The sequence below is a fragment of the Anabrus simplex genome, chromosome 1 (genome assembly GCF_040414725.1).
Source record: "Anabrus simplex isolate iqAnaSimp1 chromosome 1, ASM4041472v1, whole genome shotgun sequence".
Taxonomy (NCBI): Eukaryota; Metazoa; Arthropoda; class Insecta; order Orthoptera; family Tettigoniidae; genus Anabrus; species Anabrus simplex.
The window spans coordinates 249,770,371-249,791,590 of record NC_090265.1 but is presented as its reverse complement, the minus strand read 5'-3'; the positions used below and the strand labels follow the sequence as shown (position 1 = coordinate 249,791,590).

The following is a 21,220-nucleotide window of genomic DNA, read 5'->3' as shown; positions in this document are numbered from 1 at the left end:
GCCGCTCGCGGTGGTCCTACATCCTACTGAGTTGATGCCGTGCGCATTGTGTAACCTGCATATCGGTTTGAAATAAACATCAATTATTCTTCCGTGCCGACTCTGTTTTTTCCCCAACTTTCATCCCTTTCGAACCACTCCTCCTTGGTGTTGCATTTGGTCTGTCAGTCAGTGTATATTCACTATCACAAGATATTAGAATCATTCCGTATTGACGGTTTTTACTTTACAAAGGAAAAATTAAATGTATCCTCGTAATTCAATACAAATCATAATTCCATCATTAGATGGAGCCATTTTTAGTGAAATAAGGTGGGGGGTTTAAGTAATCTACATAAAAATGTGCTAAAAACATAAGGAACAAAAGAAAAAACAAAAGAGACATGAGAGAAATAAAAACAATAACAATACAAAATATTTACATCACTAGATGGAGCAATAAGTAACTCGCTGAGACAAATTCAGTGAAAAAAGATTTATATAAAACATAATTGAATCCAAAAAGTGTGCTAAAACTAAGAAAATAAAATAAATGATACAGGCAGAAAACGAAACAATAAGTGCTAATGGTGAGGTTGCAGACCTCTTAGTCTAAAAATTTTAGTTTGATAAACAATTCAAAAAACAAGACTAAATCACTGTTGAAAATTCAGGCTTACAGTCTGTCTTTGTAGAAACACCATCACCACAAATGGCTAGGAAGGGAGCAAAAAAGCTTGACAAACCAAGTTTGAGAGAGGACAACGTGCCAGGTGAAAAGTATGTGGTAAGTGATGGAAAAACACCAATGAATTTAAAGTTTTAGAATAGCAGCATTCTCAGTTTCTTCACAATTTAGCGGTCCCATTCTCGAAGATTGTTTCCAATGTTGGCTAGGTGGATTTGCCTTATTTTAAATGTCACAAGGGCAGTGAACAAAATTGAGAAGCTGTGTTAGAGAAGTAACAGGTGGATGGTAAAATGTAAAGTGACCATAGTGGAAACCGTTAATGAAGTTCCAATCTGTAATGGAAAAAATGAGGTTGCGTGAGAAACTTGGGTTGATAAGTAAAAATGTGAAATGGGTGTAAAGAAATCTTTAAACTTACAGTACGGTACCTGAATTTTCAACAGTGATTTCGTCTTGATTTTTTTGAACTGTTTATGAAACGAAAATTTTTAGACTATGAGGTCCACAACCACACTTATTGTTTCGTTTTCTGTCTGTATCATTTATTTTATTTTATTCTTAGTTTTAATACACTTTTTGGATTCAATTATGTTTTATATTAACCTTTCTTCACTGAATTTGTCTCAGCGAGTTATTTATTGCTTCATCTAGTGATGTAAATATTGTATATTTTTATTGTTTTTATTTCCGTCATGTTTCTTTTTTTGTTGTACCTTCATTATGTTTTTAGCACATTTTTAGCTTGTATTATGTAGATTACTTTACCCCCCCTTATTTCACTGAAGATGGCTCAAACGAGTCAAAACATGTTTGAATTTTATTGCTCCATCTAATGATGGAATTATGATTTGTATTGAATTAGGAGGATATATTTAATTTTTCCTTTGTAAAGTGTATTCACTATTATTGTTTCTGTGGTGGTTGATAGTGTGGTGTGTTGCATGCATGTGAAGAGAAGTAACATCAAGATGAACACAAACAGCTAGTCTCCAAGCCAGAAGAATTAATCAGACACAGCTAAAATCTCTGTTCCAGCCAGGGATAGATCCATGGACCCTTTGATGCAAAGGCCATGATGCTAACAATTCAGCCAAGGAGCTGGACTGCGAGAAAACATTTAACAACAATAATATTATGACAAATGCTATTGCTGTTTCTGTGGTGGTTGTGTGTTGATTATATGTGAAGAGGAGTATATTAAGATGAACACGAACAACAAGTGTACGAACCTCCTCCAGTTTGTTCTATCCAACCACAGATGCTGGTCATATATGCCGACACCAGTTCACATCTCTAATTTCAAGGTCCTTCATTATCTGATTTTCCCAAACATCACGAGGTCTTCCTCTTGGTCTCTTCCCAGGAACACTGTGGTCAAAGTATGTTCGAGGAGTCCTGTGAGGGTTCTTTCTTTTCATGTGACCATACCATTGCAATCTCTTCACTTCTAGAGTCTCCAGAAAGCTTCTTTTCAATCCAAGCTGTTGTCAGATATCCACATTCTTTATTTTATCCATTTTTGTTTTTTGTAGACAAGAACGGAGGAACTTCATTTCTGTTGCCTGAAGACGACTCTTTGTTGGTCCAGTAAGTGTTGCTGCTTCCAGGCCATACGTCAATATAGGTACTACATATATTTTGTACAAGCTGATCTTGGAAACTAACGGAAATGTTTCATCCCAAAGTATTTGATGTACAGCGTGATAGAATTTGGAAGCTTTCTGTATTCTGTTACTAATCTCTTGATGTATGGTATTGTTTGATGACAGAACACTACCTAAATACTGAAAGTTGTCTACAATATCTATTTCCTCATTTCCAATTCTTAGATGAACTTGGAGAGTTTCTACTCATCACCAAGCCAACTGTCCTAGTTTTGCTGATTTTGAGACCTAAGGTTGTAAAAGCTTCAAGCCAGAGATCTAGTCTTTGTACTTTGTACTTCCGCTTCTGTCTCACCCCATACCATTACATCATCAGCAAAAACCAGGGCATTAGTTGTCGGATCCTTTCTCTTAACCACTTTTAAAACTTCATCCATTATGATTATGAAGAGAAGTGGTTAAAGACAACTTCCTTGCTGGACTCCACTCTTCATTTCAAACCAACCTGACCTTCCATCCTGGACCTGGACACAACACTTGGTTTCATCATATAATCGTTGTACTCGTGCTATGATGTCATCGGGCACTTTCTTATGTCTCAAACATTCCCATATATGCCTGTGTGGTACATGGTCATATATGCTTTCTCGATATCCAGAAAAACAGTTATAAGTGTTTTACCTTTCTCCCAATACTTCTCATAGAGCATTCTGGTGGCAAAAATGAGGTCTATAGTTTATCTATGAGGTCTAAATCCATGTTTTTCCTCCTCAAGTGTAGGTTCAACATATTTTCTAATCCTGCTCTCAAGGATGGATTCATAGATTTTGAGGCCATGTAACAGCAGAGTTATACCTCTGTAGTTGGTACATTTCTTTCTATCACCTTTTTCCAACAATGGGATGATGACTCCTTGCTTCCAGTCATTGGGTATTACACAAATTAACCAGACACAGCAAATATTCCAGACTCAGCTGGGAATAGATCCAGGGACCCTTTGAATCACAGGCCATGATGCTGACCATTCAGCAAAGAAACTGGACTGTGAGGGGACGTTTAACAACAATACTGTGATGAGCAGAGTTTTATCATTAACCCATTTATGCCCAAATTATATTTTCTTTTGAATGACTCCAGATTTGTGCTGTGTAATTACCTGAAAAAAATCACAATGTGGTCCAATAAAACAGTTTGGTTAGAGTTTACAAAGCAACAGTTTGTTATAAGACAGCAAATTCGACTGATTGAAAATGACCCACCTGGGCACAAATGGGTTATATCTCGCTGAAGAATGGAACAGTTTTCCACTGTTTAGGTGGTAGTAGGGAGCAGCACAGCCAGCAGATATCAATCAAGCCCTGCCTGCCCACAAGTTACCTCGTAACTAAGCACCTATCATATAATCCAAATGCCACCTGCCACTGTTTAAGACCTACACCCTGAATTCTAACAATAAAATTTAGGGGGAGAATCACAAGTTTACAGACCAATTTTATTAAATTTTGACAAAAGTCACAAAATTGCTCATTTCAAACTCCTTAGAAGTAATGAAAACAACCGCATACAGCAGAAGTCTGCTATAGAAAGTTCGGCATATAGCGACAACCCCATTGTAACAACAGTTTTTTAAAGCCTCTTGAAAATTCCTATATTAACTTGTGTAATATCCTACAGTTATAACAAGAACCCTTTCTGTCGTTTATCCCAAAGAGTATATCCATCTGCTATTACAACTTTACGAATGATCACAGGACACCAAGTGATTTAGAGCGTGTTATGTTTTTTAAGTTATTGATACTGACTCTGTTCAGTCACTTCTTCGTTGAGTAGAAATACAGTATTCACCAACTTATTCAGTCTCTTAATCCTGTTTTAATATGAGATTCTCAGAGTGTGCAACTTTGGTAAAATGTAATTGGGGAATTTATTTCTAGGGTTTTATTGATCGATATGTATTATAATGCCTCAGGAGCATGCAGTATTTAAATCACATTTCTGCATTAGCAGTATTAAGTTTGGCTGGATAGGCAATCTGCTCAGCCTGAATTATAAATTGTAATGTACCGGGCGAGTTGGCTGTGCGGTTAGGAGCACGTGGCTGTGAGCTTGCAACCGGCAGATAGTGGGTTCGAATTCCACTGTCGGCAACCCTGTAGATGGTTTTCCGTGGTTTCCCATTTTCACACCAGGCACATGCTGGGGCTGTACCTTAATTAAAGCCACGGCTGCTTCCTTCCAACTCCTAGGCCTTTGCTATCTCATCATCGCCATAAGACCTATCTGTGTCAGTGCGACATAAAGCCAATTACAAGTTGTCCATTTCATGACCGTATCGATGTTTAATCAAGAAGTAAGTATAAATAACCACCTAATCGATACTTTATTAATGCCTCAGGCAAAATTGAATAAAATAGATGTTCGTAATGTTTCCTGCTTGGTTAGCATTCGTATTACAAGTTGTCCATTTCATGACCGTATCGATGTTTAATCAAGAAGTATAAATAACCACCTAATCGATACTTTATTAATGCCTCAGGCAAAATTGAATAAAATAGATGTTCGTAATGTTTACTTCTTGATTAAACATCGATATGGTCATGAAATGGACAACTTGTAATACGAATGCTAACCAAGCAGGAAACATTACGAACATCTATTTTATTCAATTTTGCCTGAGGCATTAATAAAGTATCGATTAGGTGGTTATTTATACTTACTTCTTGATTAAACATCGATACGGTCATGAAATGGACAACTTGTAATACGAATGCTAACCAAGCAGGAAACATTACGAACATCTATTTTATTCAATTTTGCCTGAGGCATTAATAAAGTATCGATTAGGTGGTTATTTATACTTACTTCTTGATAAAGCCAATAGCAAAAAACAAAAACAAAAACAAAAAAAAAAACAAAAAAACAAAAAAAAACTTTTGCCTGAGATTTGTTTCTCCTGAGAGTTTCATTATGTTTAACATATTTTTAATAAGACTGTCTTATTTCTAAATGTATAGAAGGCAGATGACCCACTTAGTACAGATTCAACTGCAGATGGTTGCGAGCCTTCTGCAATTTTTGTCACATTTATATTTATTGGAATGTTATAAATTTATGCAATTTAAAACTGTCTTCTTCTGTATGTGAACTTCTTTCGATATGATTGTGAGTAGTTTAAAAATAGATAATTATGTGGAATCCTTGTCTTTTAGCTTATGAAGGTCTTGGATGTTTAACTGTATATAAGTAGTCCTGTCTTTATTGTGTAACTTTTGGATAAGTTCACTGGCATGATTCTGTCGTAGTCTGCAGAAGTGTTGAGCTGAATTTTGTATGTGTTACTGGATAGAAGTAACTTTCAGTTGCTGATGGGCTGCATTATACGGTATTTATACGCAGCAGCATTTATATTAAATACGATCGATCATCTTCTGTCTAGATGTCCTGCTACGTGCAACTACAGAGCGCCTGTGCAGACATTCGAAGGCACTGTCAAAACCAATTTAGTAATACCCTTTGAATCAAGCCTACTATTACAATTTTTATGAATGAAACCAAACGGGCATGTTCACATTGTATTGGAATTGGAAAATAATGAACGAGTAAGCTGCAGTAGAGAAATCGTCCCCGAAAGCTCAAGTTTTTAACAAACTGAATGCCATTTCATACAGGCCTGTTCTTTTCTTGCATCTTTCTATTACAAAAAAATAAGCTGACACACTGCATGGTTCTGGTAATGCAGAAGTGAGTAAGGGAACGAGAATTTTGCCATTTACGAGTCATGTTCGACATGAAACCGCTGTTGCCATCACACTGATGCACATTCTGAACAATGTATTATGAGACTGATATGAAAGACTTAAATAAGATCTAGACCTGATTTTCAGAAGCAATAATTTTGCAAAAAATGTGCAGGTGGTATTCAGGATTATACGGTAAGTGAATCAGAACTATTCACAAGCAGAGATCGAATACTTGAGCAAAAGTTACGGTGTGATGAATGGAGACTATATTACCTGAACATTTTAAAGAGCAGAGCCACAGCAAGTGAGTAAACAAGTCATCCAGGGCAGTCCACGAGTATTGTTGCGAAAGCAGGTTGAGAAGAGAACGTCACAAAGGCGGAAGATCAAGCGAGCAAGTTGATCGATCACAACTAGTGTCGGGGACAGGCAACAGAGAAAGTTGCGATGTTGCGATATTCAGTGGATTTGTACTGTGACCTTTCTGTTACTTGTGGTTATTAGGAGTAAAAATGGCTATTACTAACAATTCCATTACAGTGAAAATAGCAAAGTGTGGAGTAAAAAATAACATTTGAAATGACCATATATTTCTATGGTAAGTATTTGAGACACCATTTGGTCAAGTAAAGATTTCACTACATAGAAGCTTCATCAGGAATAATGGTGGCAGAGACTGGATAAAACTACTGCTGAACATATTAACACAGTGCGGACTGGTCCCAAGAAAACTTGTGTTAGTCTGGTCGAGGGGTGTGGACGGGTTCCGAGATATCTCGTGTTAGCTGCAGACTGAAGTTTAGTGCTATCTTTTGGGTTATACCAGAACTATTTGAAGGTCAAGGACGACAGAACTCTGTTGTGAAATGTTTTGCACAGTCAACAGTCGCATTTCTTTTACATTATTCTTCACATTAACGCTTTTCTTTGGATTTCCTGATAACATGTTTACAAAGTTTATGCAGTCAGCAAGATGGTGGCACCCAGAGATCACATGTGTTTAGACAGGGATGAAACTAATCGTGAATTATGTGCTGATACAGGTTTGGAATGTGCAAGTGATCCTGAATATTTAGAGTTCAATAATGAGGTTAAAGCCTTATCTTTATGGTGTGGAACTGCTGTGGTGAGAAGTAAGTCTGATAATTGTGTTATGAGTGTAAATATTGTAAATAATTTAGTTTTTTTCTGACATGGGTTATGGATAATAGTGAACCTAGGCTAGAAGATTTTGAAGGTGCTCCTGGTATAAAGGAGCAGGACTTCTATTTTGTGAGGATTTCTTTTTCTTTGAGTATGTAGCTGAGCTAACAAACTTATATTATCACCAGAATTCTAATGTCACTAGCAGGGATATTAAACAATTTTCACTGGGCGAGTTGGCAGTGCTGTAAGCTTGCATCTGGGAGATAATGGGTTCGAATCCCACTGTTGGCAGCCTTGAAGATGGTTTTCCTCGGTTTCCCATTTTCACACCAGGCAAATACTGGGGATGTACCTTAATTAAGGCCACGGCTGCTTCCTTCCAACTCCTAGGCCTTTCCTCTCCCATCGTTGCCATAAGACCTATCTGTGACAGTGCGACGTAAAGCCACTAACAAAAAAAAATGCTTGTGTATATTGATGGGGCAGGTGAAGTTGAGTTTGAAAGATTACTGGTCAACCAATCCCCTAATAGAAACCCTCATATTTCCGAAAACTATGAGCCAAAATAGATTTCAACCGATTTCTTACCTACCTGCATTTCAACGACAATAGTCAGACAACATATGTTAGCGAGAGGATACAGAAAGTTCAGCCCCTGTTAGATTACTTTTTACCAAAGTTTCAGTCTGTATACAAACAAAACACAGCTGCTGTCATTAGATAAAGGGACGAGTTCATGGGATGGGCGGTTGAAATTCAAGACATTAATCCCAGAAAATTAACAAAATATGGTATTTTAGTTTGAATGGTGTGTGAGAGTGACAAAGGATATATCTGTAAATTGGAGACAAATACAGGAGAAGGAAGAAAACTTGAGCAGACAATATTATCTGTCATGAAGCCTTATCTTGGTATGTGGCACCACATAATAGTGTAATTATTGCCGAAAACCTCATGCAGTATAAAACAGGGATATGTGGAACTATTAGAGAGAATCGTGGTTTGCCAAGTGAGCTGAAAGACAATTCTAGGCATCTACAAAAGGGGGGAAATGACTTATGCACAAAGATGAAGTTTTACTTGTAGGATAAGTGAGTTGTCAGAATGGTCATAGTTTATAATTTTCATGATCTGTGTTGATTTCATGATTTCAGTATTTCTACTGAAGGACTTTTTATTAGGAATCCACCTAATCAACACTATATAACACCGTACACGATATCTTATCTCATAAGTAGTACTAGTTTCAGTCACTATGTGACCAACTTCAGCTACACACTGTGGTCTCGTTCAAATAGAAGTCTGTATACAAAGTGACTTAAAAACTAAAAGCCTCTGGTATTATGGCCGAAATTTATCTTTACCATTTAGAACATACTCAATCACTAATTTAAATAACATCTTTTTCGATAATAATGTTATTGGCTTAACGTCCCAACATCTTTTTTTTGGTCTAGGTCTGTTGACAAAGTTTTTGTGGTTATAGATGAGTCAAACAATATTAGCAATATTAGGTGAGCTCAATAAAATAGACACCTTTATTAAATTTACGATGGAAAGAGAGTCAAACAACTCTTTTAATTTTTTGGATTTAACAGTTACAAAGGTCAATGATCATCTGACATATAACATTTTAAAAAACCCACCCATACTAGTAACACCATCAGGCAGAATTCTGTCCACCCTACATCTCAGAAAAGAGCATCCTATTACAGTATGGTGCATAGGGCTTTTAACATCCGCAATCTAGAACAGCGAAGCTTTATCTGACCCTGTAATAATTAATAATTAATAATTAAGAGGAGAATTCCTCAAGGCAGTATTATTGGATCTTTAGGTTTCCTTCTACAATACGGTATATAAATGATATGAGTAAAGAGGTGGAATCAGGCTTTTTGCAGATGATGTTATTCTGTGTACAGTAATAAATAAGTCACAAGATTGTAAATAACTGCAAAATGACCTCAATGTTGTTAGATGGACAGTAGGCAATGGTATGATGATAAACAGGGTTAAAGGTCAGGTTGTGAGTTTCACAAATAGGAAAAATCCTCTCAGTTTTATGGGACTGTAAATAAAGGGTACAGATCTCTGCACATGGTTATGAGGGTATTTAGGTGTTGTAGTAAGGGTGTAAAGAAGGGGCATATAAGTCTCTGGTAAGACCCCAACTAGAGTATCGTTCCAGTGTATGGGACCCTCACCAGGATTATTCAATTCAGTAAACTAGCGAAAATCCAAAGTAAAGCAGCTCAATTTGTTCTGGGTGATTTCCGACAAAAGAATAACATTTCAAAAATGTTGCAAAGTTTGGGCTGGGAAGACTAAGTGGTATGTTCTGAGCTGTCAGTGGAAAGATGGCGTGAAATGACATTAATAGACGAATAAAGGTCGATTCACACATCTCCGGGACATGACGGCGCTTTCCGTGACGTGATGGCATCTTCCGTGAAAATAAAATATCGTCGCCATGTAAACGAAGGGATGAGTTCCAACACTTCCGTTGACGTCATTCGCTGTGACCTTCAGTGCTTCTCCGTGATCCGTGCCGGCAATACGTATTCGCTCACCAACGATATTTTCTTGTTTTCACGGAAGTGATTTCTCTCTTCCCGCCTCCTTGCTTCTCGGCTTTCTTTGAGTACTGAGGTTATCTGTGTACGTTTGAACTGTTCTTTACCTCCCAAAATGAAGGACGAACTGCTGATTGAATTCGTGAAGGCACACTCTTTTCTATATAATTTAGCTGATTCTAAATACAGTATATGGATAGTGGTTTGAAGAAGCGTATATGGGACGAAATTGGCGAGAAAATGGAAGCTGAAGGTAGGTAACTAACATTTTTTGCTTTTAAGATTAAGGAAATCAGTCTGTCTGTACATAGGCACCGACTTTGGCACCACGGCAAGGCACTTTCTGCCCCCAACCTACAAAGACAGGGGTATTAAAAATAAATCAACAATTCCATTTATTTATTTTTTCAAGTAATTATTACTAGGTCCGCCTCTGTGGTGTAGTGGTTAGTGTGATTAGCTGCCACCCCCAGAGGTCAGGGTTCGATTCCTGGTTCTGCCACAAAATTTGAAAAGTGGTACGAGGGCTGGAAGGAGTCCACTCAGCCTCGGGAGGTCAAATGAGTAGAGGTGGGTTCGATTCCCACCTCAGCCATCCTAAAAGTGGTTTTCTGTGGTTTCCCACTTCTCCTCCAGGCAAGTGTCGGGTTGGTACCTAACCTAAGGCCACAGCCGCTTCCTTCCCTCTTCCTTGCCTGTCCCATCCTATCTTCCTATCCCTCCACAAGGCCCCTGTTCAGCATAGCAGGTGAGGCCACCTGGGCGAGGTACTGGTCATTCTCCCCAGCTGTATCTCCCGACCCAGAGTCTGAAGCTCCAGGACACTGCCCTAGAGGCGGTAGAGGTGGGATCCCTCGCTGAGTCCGAGGGAAAAACAGACCCTGGAGGGTAAACAGATTAGTAATAATAATAATAATAATAATAATAATAATAATAATAATAATAATAATAATAATAATAATTTAATTTTTCAAGCAATTGAAAGCAAATGTAGTGTATCCGTGAAATTTTACTTCGTCGTCCTTCAAGCACTTATATAGAATAGAAAACTCTCCTTCCTTACCCCTGCATTTCCATATAGGATGAACCCACTGTTTCTTCCTCTCTTCTCTTCATCCAAGATTATAGGTATCATTAAGAGTTCATCATCACTAAAAAACTCATCATGGAACACTTGATTGACGACTTATAACTGCACGGAACTAAAGTGTGAGAACCAACGTGAAATATTCATGTCGGAAAGGACGGATACGGACACGGAGAGTGCCGTCACGTCCCGGAGATGTGTGAATCGACCTTGAGTGGTGTCTTTAACAGTAGGAAAGATAAAGTTGGAATTCAAGAGGACAAATTGGAGCAAATATTCATTTATAGGAAAGGGAGTTACGGACTGGAATAATTTACCAAGGGAGATGTTCAATAAATTTTCAATTTCTTTTCAATCATTTAAGAATAGGCTAGGAAAACAACAGATAGGGAATCTGCCACCTGGGCGACTGACCTAAATGCAGATCAGTAGTAAAGTAAAGTAAACTCGTGTCCTCATCCTGAGGTGGTGCAGCTCTTTTTAGGCACACCCCCATTGGAGGTGAGCTGCATATACCATTTCAACCACATACCAGCCCTCCTGCCATTCTTAAATTTCTGGCAGTACCGGGAATCGAACCCGGGCCCCCGAGGACGGCAGCTAATAACACTAACCGTTACGCTACGGAGGCGGACAGATCAGTAGTGATTGATTGATTGAATTTAAATAAGGAGCTAAGGGTCATCCGTTCAACAGCCAAGGCTAATGTCTTCAATAACATTTTCATCAACAGAATTATTCAGGAGGTCAAACATAAACCAGCATCCCAGTTAATCAGAGTAATGAAACATAAGAGAGTATTTACGACCTTTATGTTCAATAGTTATAACATTCATCAGGTCACCAATCTTTTTAAGAAATATGATCTTAATGTAGCCTTTAAAACCAACAATAGTAATTTTTCTAACTTTCATAATTCTGGTACGGTATACAGCTTGAAATGTAGACACACTCTACCTAGTTGTATTCGTCATATGGGGAGAAATTTTTATGTCCAGTACCTAGAGCACGTCAATGCAGTAAGACATAGCAAATATTCCACCATGGGCCAACAAGAGTCTGATAGTAAACTCAAATAGAACATTACATTTCTCTGTGGTCTCGTTCACATTAAAGTCTGGATTGAACTGGTTATCTAAGAAATGAAGAGCTCTTCCATAGTGCTAAGTAAAGAGCCTTTCTGTAAAATTTTAATGATTTGAAGATCCTGTTCTGTAACTGAAAAATGGTGTTTACTTGATTGATATGAAACAGTTATAGGAAGCCACGGAGAAGATCACAGAAATGACGAAGGCGAGATGTTATTAGACATGTGTCTGAGAAATAAATGGATCATTGTTAATGGATGGTATAAGAAAAGAGATAGTCACAAGTTTACCAGATACAGTTGGAACTTGAAACAGAAATCCATAATTGATTATATAATAATAACAGAAGAAATCAGAAGATGCTTGACAGACGTGAAAGAGATACTAAGCATTAATCTTGACAGTGAACACAGACTATTCGTGGAGACATTGATGAAATTCAGAAGAGTAAATATGGGGGGAAAAGACATGCAAAAATCAAATGCTGGAAACTAAACTCCAAGAGATATATAGGGAAAAGATTAAAACTCAACTTCCTAAAGATGAGAGGAAGGATGTTGAGGAACGGAAAAGGTTCAAACAGGCTTTAGTCAAAGCAGCAGCAGAAACTTGTGGAAGAACATCAACAGAAGTCAGACACAAAGAAACTCCATGGTGGAATGAGAGAATTGCAGATGCAGTTAAGAAGAAGAAGAAGAAGAAGAAGAAGGAGAAGAAGAAAAAGGTGTGGAGAGAATGGTTCAGAAACAGAACGGAACATAATAGAGACGTATGGAAACGACTAAGCAGAACAACAAGGAAAAAGATAGCATTGGCTAAAAAGATGTCCTGGGAAAAATTTACAAAAGAAATAGAAGAGAATTATAAGAATGACAAGAAAATATTATACTGCATATTAGGTAACAGAAGGAAGCAAAAAGTAATACATCAAAAATCATCAAGGATGGAAAACCTGTGTGGGAAGAAAAAGAAGTTTCGAAAGTATAGAAAGAATACTTCCAAAATCAATATGAAGGACAAAATGAAACAAATGAACCCAAATAAATAGATGAAGATAAAATAGATATCACCATTACAGTGGAAGAGACAAACAAACGATCAGATGAAATAGGAAGAGAAGATCTACAGATGTCGGATGTAGAGAAAGCTGTATTAGAAATGAAAAATGGCAAAGCTCCTTGAATAGATGACATCACAGTGGAAATGATTAAAGCTGCAGGACCTATTGGAATGCAGTGGCTGTACAGAATAATGAAGATAGTATGGACTTACAGAGAGATTCCTGATGATTGGACAAGGGCAATTATTGTACCTATTTTTAAAAAAGGTAATAAGGCACTTTGTGAGAACTACAGAGGAATAGCATTACTGTGTCATTGCATGAAGATTTATGAAAAGATAATCTTACAAGAAATCAAGAACAAGATAGATTTACAAGGATTTAGACCTGGAAGATCAACTACTGATGCCATATTTACAGCTAGACAAGTAGAAGAAAAGAAATTGGAATTTGGGAAAGACATCGCAATTACATTCATAGATATACAAACGGCTTATGACATGCTTACAAGAGAAGAGAAATGGCAAGGGCTGAAGAGAATGGAATTGTCAAAAGAAATGCAATTCAGAATTAGAAACATATATAACAAATGTCTGAACTGTATTATAATAGATGGCAAAAAATCAGAATGGTTTAGAACAGACAGAGGAGTTTGACAAGGAAGTGTACTTTCACCAGTGATGGTGATAGGGATGGACAACATAATGAGGAAAGTTCGCCAAGGGTCAACAGCAAATGAAATGAAAGTCATAGCATATGCAGATGATGTAATGATATGGGAAGAAAATGAACAAAAACTGGAAGAACAACTAAATACCTGGCAGAGGGCAACTGAAGAAGCAGGCATGGAAATAAGTTTAATGAAAAGTGAGGTAATGAAAATCAGTAGAGAAAACAAAACGAAGGATGTTAGAAAATCAGTAGATAAAACAAAACAATGAAGGATGTTAGAAAATCAGTAGATAAAACAAAACAATGAAGGATGTTAGGTGTAATGGAAAAATTCTTAAAGAAGTAGTTACTTTTAATTACCTAGGAAGTAAGCTAAGTGGGAAAGGAAACATCAAGGAAGAAATTTCGGAGAGGATAGGAAATTGCTCAAAATTTTAATACTGTGTATCAGACACAATTGGAAAGTACCTACCAAAGCAAAAATCATGATATATAAATCGTATTATATGCCAATAATGACCTATGGAGCAGGATGTTGGACTTGGACAAAACGAGATCTGAGTAGATTACAAGCAACAGAGATGCGCTTTCTGAGAGGGATCTTGGGTAAAACAAGGAAGGACAGGATAAGAAATGAAACCATATGAAACACGCTACAGATCAACCCTCTAAAAGAAACTATGGAGAGAAATAGGCTGAAATGGTTTGGCCTCGTCAAAAGAATGGGACAAGAAAGATTATCAAGAAGAGCTCTGGAATGGACAGATCTGGAAGAAGACCAACTGGAAGACCACGAACAAGATGGAGGGATCACGTAGAGGATGACGTAAATCGGAAAGGACTACAGTGGCAGACAGTGATTAACAATAGAATGTGGGAAAAAAGAGAAGATTGGAAGAGGCTCTGTGAACGACCTGCATAAGCAGAAACGTATCAGGAAGAAGCAGAACATGATTTGAAAGGTTTACACTATGAATCAAGGTTAATTGCATGTGGTAATGAGGCTTAGAATATTTTGTGACACGGCAAGGGTTGGCATTTTTGAATTATGAGTTGACGGTTAATTCAAAATCACGTAATTTGAAGTCCGACTTTTGCGTCCCAACGACTTCGAATTAACAAAGTTTTACTGTATATTTTTATATATGTTTATGTAGTATGTATTTTATATATCATATATTTTTACATTCACACATTGCAATTTTCTCAGAAGTATAATTTTTTCATTTGTGGCCCTCTTCTTCCCAAGATGCGATATATCAGTAATTGCAAGACTGTAACGTTGGTTTATTTAAGAAAAAATATGGTTTTGTGCTTGTGTTAAATGATATGGAGAGATTATATTACTATTGTCAGGGCTCTTTTGAATAACGTGAAGGTCATCACCCCTTTTGTGATAATATTTAGAGATACTAGGTTCGATGATCTCCATCCGAGGCTCGTTTGATTGTTGAAAGCAATTTGAAGACGCTACCACTGGCTTGCTAGGCCTACCATGGATCTTCGCGTCAATACTTTGTTATGCACTAGATGGTCGGTGCCTGACATGCATTTCCTCATGTCAGTTAAGTCTATGGTTTACCCGCCAATACTCGGGAGGCTGATTGCAGTGGTTGCCCACTAGGCAATGGGGACGCCACATCCCTATGCCCCTATTATTTATCACTGTAATGGATACTATTTTAAAGGCACTAAAAGAAAAGGGGCAACATGATTTAAAAGCATTTGCATTTGCAGATGATGTAGTAATTTGGGGTAACTCAGAGAAAGATGTGGAAGAGAGACTGCAGGGGTGGAGTCAGGAGTTTGAAAGATATGGATTAAACATCAACAAGGCTTAAAACGGTGGTGTTGAAGGTACAGAAGGGTGACAATCAGCCAGAAATCATGCTAAATGACACTAAGCTGGATAGTGTCACAAAATTTAAGTACTTGGGTAGTATAATGTCCAAGAATAACTTAGCTAAATATGAAGTAAATAGTCGAATCAGCAAAGCAATACATTTTTTTTTTGCAAGCGGCTTTACGTCGCACTGACACAGATAGGTCTTATTGCGACGATGGGACAGGAAGGGACTAGGAGTGGGAAGGAAGCGGCCGTGGCCTTAATTAAGGTACAGCCCCAGCATTTGCCTGGTGTGAAAATGGGAAACCATGTAAAACCATCTTCAGGGCTGCTGACAGTGGGGTTCGAACCCACTATCTCCCGAATACTGGACACTGGCCGCACTTAAGCGACTGCAGCTATCGAGCTCGGTAAATACATTTTTACCTCCAAGTAAGACAGCTACTATGGGATAAACAAGTACCATTCAAAACCAAGATGACACTGTATAAATCATACTACGCCCCTATCCTCACATACGGCCTGGAAACTGCTACATTAACAAGAAAGGACAACTCGAAACTCCAAGCAGCAGAAATGAAGTTCCTACGCACAATGATCCAGAAAACCAGGAAGGATAAAATCAGGAATGAAAAAAATCAGAGAAGACGTAGGACTAGACACCTTATTCCAGAAGATCCAAAAGGCAAGACTGAAGTGGTTTGGTCATGTGAAAAGAATGAGTGCCAACAGGTCTTCAAGTAAGGAGTATGAAAGAGAAATAAGGGGAAAGAGACCACTGGGCAGACCTAGAGAAAAATGGACAGACTTAGTGAAGAAGGATGCAGAGGAGAGAGGACAGGATTGGGAGTGGATTGTGAACGAAGAATGGTTCATGAACCAAACAAAATGGAAGGGGCTCGTATACCACAACTGGGAAACTGGAGTACGTCAACAATGATGATGGTGATGACTAGGTTCGATGAGGAAGAGAGAGGGGTGGTGCAATCTTACCTTCCAGCTTCATGTTGGCAAGCTTCTCATGCTCCTCCCTAACCTTTTCCTGAAATAACACAAGGATTTATTAGTTGATTTACAGAAACAGGTAAAATATTACATACAGTAAAACCCACAATTTGTATCAACAATCTAACAGAAGGAAGATTGAAATTAGGCTATTTGTTTAACATGAGTTTTAACTACCATATTTTGTTGTGTATTAGACCCCCCCCCCCTGGCTTTTCGAGACAAAGAAAATGAAAAAAAATAATAAAGTTTTCATATAAGATACCCAAACATAACTCAGAGAAGAATAATGATTCTGCTTTGAAGATGAATCTTGCAATTTGGAACATCCATAAGAATAATGATTCTGCTTTGAAGATGAATCTTGCAATTTGGAACATCCATACTTTAATGGACAATGATATTGTTTACTGACCAGAAAGACGAACAGCTATTGTGTCTCATGATATTAGAGCACTAAGAAAGTAGAAGCCAGGGGAAGGGCAAATTAAAGAACAAGAAGACAGTTACACTTACTTTTGGAAAGGTAAGGATAATCTTGAGCCCCACATTCATGGTGTTGGTTTTGCCATTGCGAAAAAACTAGTTCTATAACCATGATGAACTACCTTTTGGCATAAGCAAAAGGCTCATGAGTTTATGCCTCAAGTTCATCAATAACAAACTAGCTACAATAATTTGTGCATGTGCCCAGACCCTAACTTGATGATGAAGAAGAAGAAGCAGAAGAAGAAGAAGAAGAAGAAGAAGAAGAAGAAGAAGAAGAAGAAGAAGAAGAAGAAGAAGAAGCATTCTAATCCCAATTCAACATGCTTCTAACAAAAATACCGCAAACTGATAAAATAATTTTCTGGGGAGACTTCAATGCACGAGTTGGTAAAGACTATGGCCTGAAGTAATTAGAAAGAAGGATATAGGGAAGTGCAATTCTAATAGAACTCTTCTTCTCACAAAATGCTCAGAGCACAATCTCGTTATTACTAACACACTCTTTAGACAGAAAGATAAATTTAAAAATCATGGCAACATCCAAGATCAAAACATTAGCATTTAATTGATTACATAATTGTGCGTGTTCGAGATCAACGTGATGTACTAATCACAAAAGCTCTGACAAGTGCTGCTGAATGGTGGACTGACCACCGACTGATATGATCTGTGATGGATCTTCACATTAATTTACAATAAAAAAAACAAAAAAACCTTACAAGATCCAACATGAACACAGACCACCTCAAGGATTGTAACACTAAAGCAAAATTTCAGCAACTCTTGACCAAAAGGCTACCAGATAAATATCCTGAAAGCTCTGAAGAACACTGGATAACATTTAAGACTGCAATATTGTCAGCTGGTGAACTGGCAGGAGCTGGATAAGGGGAAAGGAAGAGGATGATTGTAAGACACACTAAAGGAAAATTATTTTAAAAATGCAATGTGGATTATACCAACATTAATGTCTAACAAAAGAATCTGTCATCATATTTTGTTTCTTAGATTAAAGTTCACTTTCTCTAATTTTGAATTGTAAATTTCTCAAGAAAACAATATCTGAGATTGAAAAGTCATCTTGATTTTCTATATAAGACACAAGTGTGCTTCCAGTGATACTAGCTTGGCTGTGCAAAACTTTCAGGACTTCTATTTCATCACTCCTGCATTCAAAATCATCTGGAGATCCTTCTTCCTCACCAATAGTCAAATTCTGTATGATATTCCCCTCACTTTCATGTCTGAAACCCCACTTGTGTTTATCAAAGTTTATCCACCCACTTATATCACCCTCTACTGCATCTTTAGCATTCATCCAGGATCTGCAGTAATGATGTAATTGTAGCAAGAATACTTAACATGTTCGAAATATCACCACCACTAAAGCTGGCTCACCTAGAATCAGTTTCCATGATCATGCGAGTGTAGTAGTACTTACTTTATCCCATGAACTGTAGACTCATGAAGGGCACCCAACAAGCTAAATTCCTTCCAAAATGTTGGAATATCATTGTTTTCCCCAACCTATTACTGTAACAGAGATCACCTGTAGTCCTTTATTTTTCAATTGACTTTACATCGCACCATCACAGATGGGTCTTATGGCGACGATGGGATTGGAAAGGGATAGGAGTGGGAAGGAAGCGGCCGTGGCCTTAATTAAGGTACAGCTCCAGCATTTGCCTGGTGTGAACATGGGAAACCATGGAAAACCACCTTCAGGGCTGCCAACAGTGGGGTTCGAACCCACAATCTCCCGGATGCAAGCTCGCAGCTGCGCATCCCTAACCGCACGGCCAACTCGCCCGGCAGTCCTCCTTTAAATTGCACGTTATAAATTTCAATTTGCATAGCCACTTACGGAGTTTTATAATTGACAATTCGTTGTTTTGAACAACAGTTTTTACATATGATTTTAATTGGACTTCATGCTTCATATCATGTTCACACCGCACCATTTTAACATTGAAGATTGACAAGACGCTATAACGCCACGTCACAGTATACAAAGACTTTGCATTTACTTATTTTAATGTGTCCTTGCCTTAATTTTTTTTTTGCTAGGGGCTTTACGTCGCACCGACACAGATAGGTCTTATGGCGACGATGGGATAGGAAAGGCCTAGGAGTTGGAAGGAAGCGGCTGTGGCCTTAATTAAGGTACAGCCCCAGCATTTGCCTGGTGTGAAAATGGGAAACCACGGAAAACCATTTTCAGGGCTGCCGATAGTGGGATTCGAACCTACTATCTCCCAGATGCAAGCTCACAGCCGCGCGCCTCTACGCGCACGGCCAACTCGCCCGGTGCCTTATTTTTAATGTTATGTATTTGTATTTGTGACTGAAGATGTTCTGTAAGAGGACGAAACATGTTTCACGAGTGTAATTTAATGTAGTCTTTGTAATAAAGACAATTACAGTATTGTAAAGGTGGAATTATAAAATCTAAACTTTCACAAGTTGCTCCTTTAAATTAGCGACAATGCCTTGGTCCATACGTTGCATTAGAGGGAAGGGATTTACAAAAATATCACCTACTCTAAGTTCACTTTTATGTGAGTGGGAGGATGCAGTGTCAGTTAAGAGCACTGCTTTGATTGACAGCAACTGCTTAGATTAGGCAGTCATTACATCCATAAAATTGTGAAACCAGTCCTTAAATATCTGTGTATCCATCCATAATGCCTTTTGATTATAGCAATGCAATGGGACATTTTCATTTAAAACGAGGTGTTCTAGATTTTCCTATCGCTAATAATTTTAGTTTATGATCATCAGTAGTGTTAATACATGCCATAATGGCTATTCTTTCCTTAGATGTTTTACGACCTTAGGCTTCGTTTTCTTGTTGCATCACTAGTGTATGAAATGGTAAATGTTTCAAATATAATCATGTTTAGTCTGTATTGTGAAGTTGTGCCAGGTCAAACTGTTCATTTTCAATGAACGATTTAAATTCTTGTGCCAACTTTTCAGAAGCTTCCGTGTCTGCGGTGAGACGTTCCTTGTGAATCACAATTTCTCGTTTTCCGTAGTGTTTCTTAAACCATGCAAGCCAGCCAGAAGATGCTTTAAAATCTTCCTAAGCTAAGAGCAGAGTGAAAATATTTTGCTTACTCAGTACACATTCGGCCAGACACGGGAATACCTTCCACATGTTTTCTGATTTACTCTCGAACCGGTAGCTGACGATTGATCGGCAGGTATGCGCTTATCTCAACCACCGCTGACAATAGATTGTCAGGTCTACTTTACCAGTAAATACAGCTAGAAGAAGTTTGAATATTTCCGTTACATGGCAGCATTCATCAGGCATGTTTTCTCCTTGGAATATGGAATGTTTTGGTGTTAAATACATCAATTTGTGTGTGATATCTTTGAAACAAATGAAGGACGCAATTCGTACAGCATTGAAACACGTGTTGATTTTGTTGTGACTTGCTTTCATTGTTTACTGTGTGTTATGCACACACGATGGCTACATTTTTGGATTTAAATAATGAAGATATTGTAATAGAATTAAACGCATCTGTAAATTTAAGGCCCACTGCATCAGAATGGATAAGTGTTGTGCCACCTGAGGTAGGTTACGAACACTCACCGGTTAGAACTCTATCAACTACAGTACTTTATACTGAATAATTCCTAAAGTATTAACACTATTCCCTTAAAATCTGCATGCCTGCCATCAGAATTAACTTCTGTACAAAATGTATATTTTAAAAGATTTCAGAAAAACAGATTAGTCATTTACATTTGACGTGAAATTAAAAAATATTTTTGATTTTTTAAGAGGCTATTTAAAGGGGCAGAAAATTAGAAAAATATTACATTGAGGGTAAATGCAAACCACTTTTTAAATAGTCCACTTCATGCTGAATGTTTCGATGTATTCTATGTGTGCATGCATATGAAAAGGGACCACATGTCGGGTATTGAGATAAAGGTACTGTCGTGTTCCATAATATGTAACTAATATATACCCAATTGAATTGAATGCCTCCAAAATGAATTAAGGCCTTAAATTAGCATGTACCAGACGAGTAGGACGTGCGGGGGGACACATGGCTGTGAGCTTGCATCCGGGAGATAGTGGATTCGAATCCCACTGTCGGCAGCCCTGAAGATCGTTTTCCGTGGTTTCCCATTTTCACACCAGGCAAATGCTGGGGCTATACCTTAATTAAGGCCACGGCTGCTTCCTTCCAAATCCTAGGCCTTTCCTGTTCCATCGTCG

At 37.9% G+C, this 21,220-nt stretch overlaps 1 protein-coding gene across 3 annotated transcripts in view; it reads right to left on the bottom strand.

Annotated features, from left to right (window-relative positions):
• The window catches only part of LOC136886409 (uncharacterized), a 314,687-nt gene that overhangs the window by 47,875 nt on the left and 245,592 nt on the right, over positions 1-21,220 (bottom strand). For all 3 annotated transcript variants that reach the window (XM_067159198.2, XM_067159185.2, XM_067159191.2), the window contains exon 16: positions 16,480-16,528. In XM_067159198.2, the coding sequence (XP_067015299.2) occupies positions 16,480-16,528 (49 nt within the window). The remainder of the gene's footprint in view (positions 1-16,479; positions 16,529-21,220) is intronic.